The following is a 6,343-nucleotide window of genomic DNA, read 5'->3' as shown; positions in this document are numbered from 1 at the left end:
TTTTGTGTGTGTGTGTGGTTGTGTGTGTGCGTGCGTGCGTGCGTGCGTGCGTGCGTGCGTGCGTGTGTGTATTACTCATCATAATGTCATTCTTTTTTTCATTGTGCCATATAACAACAGTTCATAGTGACCAAGGGCTCAAAAATATGCAAATAGACCCTTAACAATAAAAAACAACAACAATAACAACAACAACAAAAACTATAATTCAAGTCCAAATGTATTCCCTAATAGTCACTATGTGGCCATTGTATGTCAAGCTGTGTAATGATTTTTACAAAAAAAATGTTTGACACCATACAGGTCTGGAATGTCATGATGGTAAGTAAACAATGAAAATACATTTTTTTGGCTGACTTATTGCTATAATACTCAGTGACTCTAATGCTATAATACTCAGTGATTAAATATTCAATGGTGCTTAAGTTTGAGGATCTCCATGTCTTCTTTTGCTGGCAGAGTGAGGACAGCAATATAATCATATATTCATATGACTGACAAACAAATCAAGAAATGACTGACAACAAAGTAAACTATGGTAAAGAAGGAGTAGAAAAAAGAAAGGGTTAAATGGCTCAATGATGTGTCAAATGACAGTAAGAGATCAGTTTGGAATCTGACGGCCACCACTTTATTTTCCATATGCTCTGCATGACTGATGTGATTGGGTCCCACTAATGCAGGCTTTTAAAGCACTTAAGCACACATTACCCATATATGAGTGTGCGTATGCCTGTGTTAGTGTGTCATGGTAGTCTATCATGCTTCCAAACAACTCAATAGTCTCCAGAATACAGTGTTAAATTCATTACTAATGACTGAAACTTCAAGTTAGCCGATAATGACTGAATGTCATGTCAGAGTAAGAATATGTTTTATCTACCTGTCAAAAAGGGCAGTACATATGCCTACTTTCATTATGCTTGAAGTGCATTGAATATCAAAATAAATATAGATAAGTAAAATCCATTTGATAGACGTAGGAATAGTTCACTAGTTTGTTTCTTCATCAGAACAGATTTGGAGAAATTTAACATTACCTTATCCGCAGTGAATGGGTGCCGTCAGAGTGAGAGTTTAAACAAACATCACAATATTACACAAGTAATCCGCACGACTTCAGTCCATCAATTAACATCTTGTGACGTGAAAAGCTGTGTTTGTGAGAAACAAATCCATCAAGATGTTTTAACTTTAAACCATCGTTTCGATCTAAAATCTATCATCTTCTATCCATAATATTGCTTTCTCCAGTGAAAAAGTCGTCTTTCTTCTGAATCAGGAGAGAAATATGCACAGATCAAGCACCGATCCATTGGTGAGCAAGTGATGTAATGCTAAATTTCTCCAAATCTGTTCTGATGAAGAAACAAACTCGTGTATGCCTTCTATGGCTTGAGAGTGAGTACATTTTTAGCTAATTTTTATTTTTGGGTCAACTATTCCTTTAAATGGACCACTTAAACTTGAGAAAGTAAGACTGTAACCGAAGACACATGATAATTTAATACTCACGCAGTGTCCTGCACCTGTTCCTCGGATTTGGAGATCTTCCTGTAGCAGTAGATCATCTCCACCAGCAACCAGAATGTGAGGAACACCAGCAGCACATACATCATGATCTCTGAGTATAGCGCCGTGGTGTCTCGACTTGCTGAGAAAATGAAAATATGCAATCAGACGGAATTAACTGAGCAATCAGAGGAGGCCTGTCAGACTGATATACTTTGCCACTAAGGATGTTTGAGATAAATTCATCCAGAAAGTGACTCAGAAAGTCTCAAGTGTACTGAAAATGAGGACAAAAGTGCAAAATGCATGAGTGGGCAAGTCAAAATATAGCTGCACTGCTGTAATGCACTAGGAGAGTTATTAAATCTATTTCAGGTCATCAGGAACTATAACCAAGTGCAACTATAAGTCACCTCAGAGATATCATGCTTTGCATCCAGGTTTTACATTTGTGAGTGAGTGGCTTCATATAGCAATTTTAACCACTTTTTTTCTGAGGATTTTTTCTTTTTTCCTTTTTTTTATTGTTATATGAACAAAAACACAGCATGCATAGATGATCTGTAGAGAATCAGAATGAATCAACTGCTGGCAAGAATTCACATAAATAATTATTGAAATTGCAATTAATTGTATTTAAGTTGATTTTCATTTAAAGGGATAGTTTGCCCAAGAATGAAAATTCAGTCATCATTTACTCACCCTCATGTCTTTCCAAATCTGTATGACTTTCTTTTTTAGAACATTAAAAAATTATAATAAATAAATAAGTTTTGGTAACCAAACAGTTTCGTTTCCCATTTCCTTCAGTTGTATCCATGCAATGGAAGTAAATGGGAACCGAAACTGTTTGGTTACCAACATTCATCAAAATATCTTCTTTTGTGTTTTGCAGAAGAAATTCATACATGTTTGGAAAGACATGAGGGTGAGTAAATGATGACTCAATTTTTATTTTTGTTTGAACTATCACTTTAAAGTTCAGTTAGGTGTTCATTAGGCAGAAACGGATAAATAAATTTTTCTGTCTGTCCCTTAGAAGACACATTATAGCAAATCATTTGCATGCAAACACAAAACCACACAATGAAACAAACATGCTCAGATACTGTACTTCATTTTAGCTTTCCCTTGGAGGACAATGAGACTCAAAGGTTATATGACAGACTGTAAGACTGTATACCTCAATGATAGTGCAGAACATGTGACATTTTATAGAAAAAACAAGTTTGTACAATTCTGCAAAATCTCGTACAGTTGTCAAAAAGGACCTGTATTATAAAGAGTATTTATGTTTCATGCACTGCAGTGAATAGATCTAAAATGGCATGGAATGTAAAAGCAGAGTTGTACTGTAAGTTTGTGGATCTGGAAGGCTGCTTGCAATATTCAAAAAATCCTCTAAAGCCACCACTTAAATACAACATTGTCTATTTCTATCTGTGAACCAAGACAGTCGCAGATAGAGATGATGCATTGTGGTTGCATGATTAAACATAGACAAATATACATTAGGTAAAGTATATTCGATTGAAGTGAGGAAGTACTCTGCATTCAGCAATCTCAGGCATCCAGAGAATAGCATACAAACCAGAATCTTTACATTACCCCTTACAACAGATAGAGAGGTAAGTGGTTGCTTAGATAAAGCCCTGAAAACAACTTCCTGCCTTCCAATAAGTAGGCTTAAATAACAATAAAAACAGAACAGAGCACAGGATTACTAGAACAACACAACACATCAGGATACAGTTCAACTACACTGAAGGAAGGACACTGTGCGGAGGTCAATAATATCTGGTTTTTCGGGTTACAGCATGTTTGGAAATGGCCTGCTGCACAACCATCCAAATCACACTGCAGAGATCAGGTAATCAGATCGAATATGGCTGGACGAGGTACTGAATGTCCAGTGTGAGAAAGGTCTAGCGGTGTGTTCTCTCACTTACCTTTCATTTTTACCTTAAGATCGATTGTTGTGTTCTTGGTGGTGGAATGCTTGAATGAATTGAACTCAAAGAAGCGTGACACCTTACATTCGTATATGCCAGAGTCATTAAGAGTAACGTTTAGGATGCTAATGGAGATGTCCTGCAGGTCCTGGCTGCCCTTCCATGTCAGACGGCCCTTCCAGTACATTTCTACATCCTTTGGCATCTGTGGCTCACGATCATACTGATAGATCTGTATAGGGGAGATGATTATGTGTCAGATATGATCATTTTTTAAATACGATATGTGCAAAAAAAGCTAAGAGGTGATCTCACAAGCACTTTTCTTTTATCTTCTCCAATGAAGAACCAGTCCACTTTGGTCTCGGCAGAGATCTCCTCTCGTTTCATGCAGTAGATGCAGGTTAACTTCATAACACGGCCTACGACGGCCTCTGTGTCTGATGCCACGTCCACACACACCAGCCTGACCTCCTGCACTGCAGAAAACACACAGCGTATGACTACACACACACACTGTATAAATCTATCCGTCTGTCTGTCTGTCTGCCTGCCTGTCTGCATGTCAGTGTATCCATTTATTTATCTGTCTAGCTGCCAGTCAGTCTATCTATCCATTTATTTATCTGTCTCTGCACCTTTCATCAACATGTAGGACATACAGTCATGCCCTTTGGAGTGAAAAGTTAACACCTTCCCAAAAAAGTAGCTTCAATCTGCATATACTTTATGGAGGTCAATTAAATCTAAGGCAGAGATTTCTCAAGGGAGCACCAGAGAATGAGAAAGAGAGACAGAGAGAGATCATTATCCATTACAAGCTCCAATTCCAGAAAGAGCTCACAGCACACCCGACTCCTGCTCAGACAAAAACATACCTTATAGCACACTGATTTCTGCAGACACATGTTCAGTATTGGCAGCACAGAACGACCCATTGAGCAGGGGCCAGGCCGAGGCCTCAGTCATGTGAAGATTGTTCTGGAGTGTTCGCTCGACTGTGAACATAACCTCTCTGCCATTGTTGAAATGGAGGCCATCTTACATAACTCACAGCCTCAAACAAAAGCTGCCAACACTGATCGCGCCTTTTCTGTTTGAAGGGTCATATGGGCCAATGGAAATGCCAAATGTAGCTGTTCATCCCACAAACACAGACAATGTATAATAATGACAGTTGTGACACTACTAGTCAAAGAATGCAAACTTAAAGGTAGATTAAATTCTATTTTAAATCTCTTAATGTTCTGATGGCACCAGACTGCCACAATCTGTGAGGAGAAGCAGCGTGAGTCATTGACACTTATGGTACTGTTTAGAGCTGAATCAATGCCATCTCTGTCTGGGATTGTATTTTTTAAGAGATATGTGAATTTGTGACTCACAAAGAAGTACCTCACATACATCAAACACTGTCTGTACTAATGTTCTGATGTATAATTAACTGGTTTATGGATATACAGACATTTAAGAAGCTGTGGGAGGGAGTTAGTGAAAATAATTCTGAGAAAAAAAAATTGTAAACGTGGGGTCCCTACAAATATAATACTTGCAAAAATGCAAAATAATAATAATAAATTCATTAATTAATAAAATAATTAATACATATTATTTAAGTTCTGATATGCTGATATCCTGTACTGCATATATCACAACCACTAATTATTTAGAAATCCCTTTAAATTGCAAAAAACTTTTACAGTTTGACACATTTAAATGCAATTGCATTTCTGAAAAATGAAGACAAGATTTTGCATAACCCACTCTTAATATTACTATTATTTCTCTAGCATTTTCTTTCCTTACTTTGTAAATGACAAAATGGTGTCTTGTACAAAAAGTCTCATTATTTATTTTTCAAATTATACGTTTAAAACTTCAAAATACTTACCAGCAAATATGAACAGCAATAGCAAATGCAACACGAGCCTCGTGTGAGTTGCCATGCTGGGAGATCTAACAACAGGGCGGCGTCTCAGATAGAGTGTTCCTGTGTAAGTACTTAAGAGAAAAAAGAAAAACCGACACTGACTTGATTTTGAAGAGGTTAAAAAGGTTATATATATATATATATACACACACACACACACACACACACACACACACACACACATATATACTGTATATACAGTATATATATATGAACTCATATAGAATATGAGTTCAGCACCACGGACAACGCCCAATCGCGCGCAATTGTTAATTTCTTACATTTTCTACTTTTATGAAACAACTTGGAGCTGACGTTTCATGCAGGTCCACGGGACGGAATGAACGTTGTCGTGTTTCTCAAGGGAAAGTTTGAGCTTTCTTACCGAGATACAAACATCCGTAAACGTCTTAAACTAGAAGTGGACGCTGCTGTTCCATGTCGATGCTCATGAATCTGAAGACCTGTGGATCTTAATGATTCCAGTAGAAAATTCGCGCGGAATGAAGAAATCCAGCGCCTCCACAACGAGCTGTTTCAGAAGATGTCAGTGACAGAGAAGGATTACTGTTTCCTTTTGCATCCACATAAGCAGTACAGATGCTCCGTCGTCAAACCTCCGCAGTTGTAGAATAAGAGACGCCTGCCTTTGTTTTCTTACTAAATTGCCACTTACTCATGATAGACATGCTCAGTGCGCATGCGCAACTTGGTCTACTTTCAACCCGACTTCTACAAACGTTGCTTAGAAGTGAATTTCTTCACCGAATAAGCGAAAAATAATCATTGTGAATTAAAACATTGACAAAAAGCTGATATTTTAAGGATGCGTTTCATCAACGTTAGGTTGAAATTGCCACGTGTTTAAAATGTTTATATTGCAGTTTTACTCAATGTAAATCGATAATTGTTTTCTGCTGAGGGGGGGGGGGTGTTGCTGAAAATCATA

The 6,343-nt window shown here is 37.6% G+C and overlaps 1 protein-coding gene across 2 annotated transcripts in view; it reads right to left on the bottom strand.

Annotated features, from left to right (window-relative positions):
• LOC107657253 (sodium channel, voltage-gated, type III, beta) overlaps positions 1-6,093 on the bottom strand; it is an 8,917-nt gene extending 2,824 nt beyond the window's left edge. The window contains exons 1-5 of one of the 2 annotated variants that reach the window (XM_016445280.1): positions 5,780-6,093; positions 5,356-5,465; positions 3,780-3,943; positions 3,462-3,696; positions 1,516-1,654 (exon numbers count right to left, since the gene is read on the bottom strand). In XM_016445280.1, the coding sequence (XP_016300766.1) occupies positions 1,516-1,654; positions 3,462-3,696; positions 3,780-3,943; positions 5,356-5,465; positions 5,780-5,793 (662 nt within the window). In that variant the 5' untranslated portion in view covers positions 5,794-6,093. The other variant, XM_016445281.1, reaches the window with a different exon arrangement.
• Between the last annotated feature and the right edge of the window lie 250 nt (positions 6,094-6,343).

This window comes from Sinocyclocheilus anshuiensis, unplaced genomic scaffold (genome assembly GCF_001515605.1).
Source record: "Sinocyclocheilus anshuiensis isolate Anshui unplaced genomic scaffold, SAMN03320099.WGS_v1.1 scaffold139, whole genome shotgun sequence".
Taxonomy (NCBI): domain Eukaryota; kingdom Metazoa; phylum Chordata; class Actinopteri; order Cypriniformes; family Cyprinidae; genus Sinocyclocheilus; species Sinocyclocheilus anshuiensis.
Note: the sequence above shows the minus strand (reverse complement) of the source record. Positions and strands in the feature narration are given on the sequence as shown.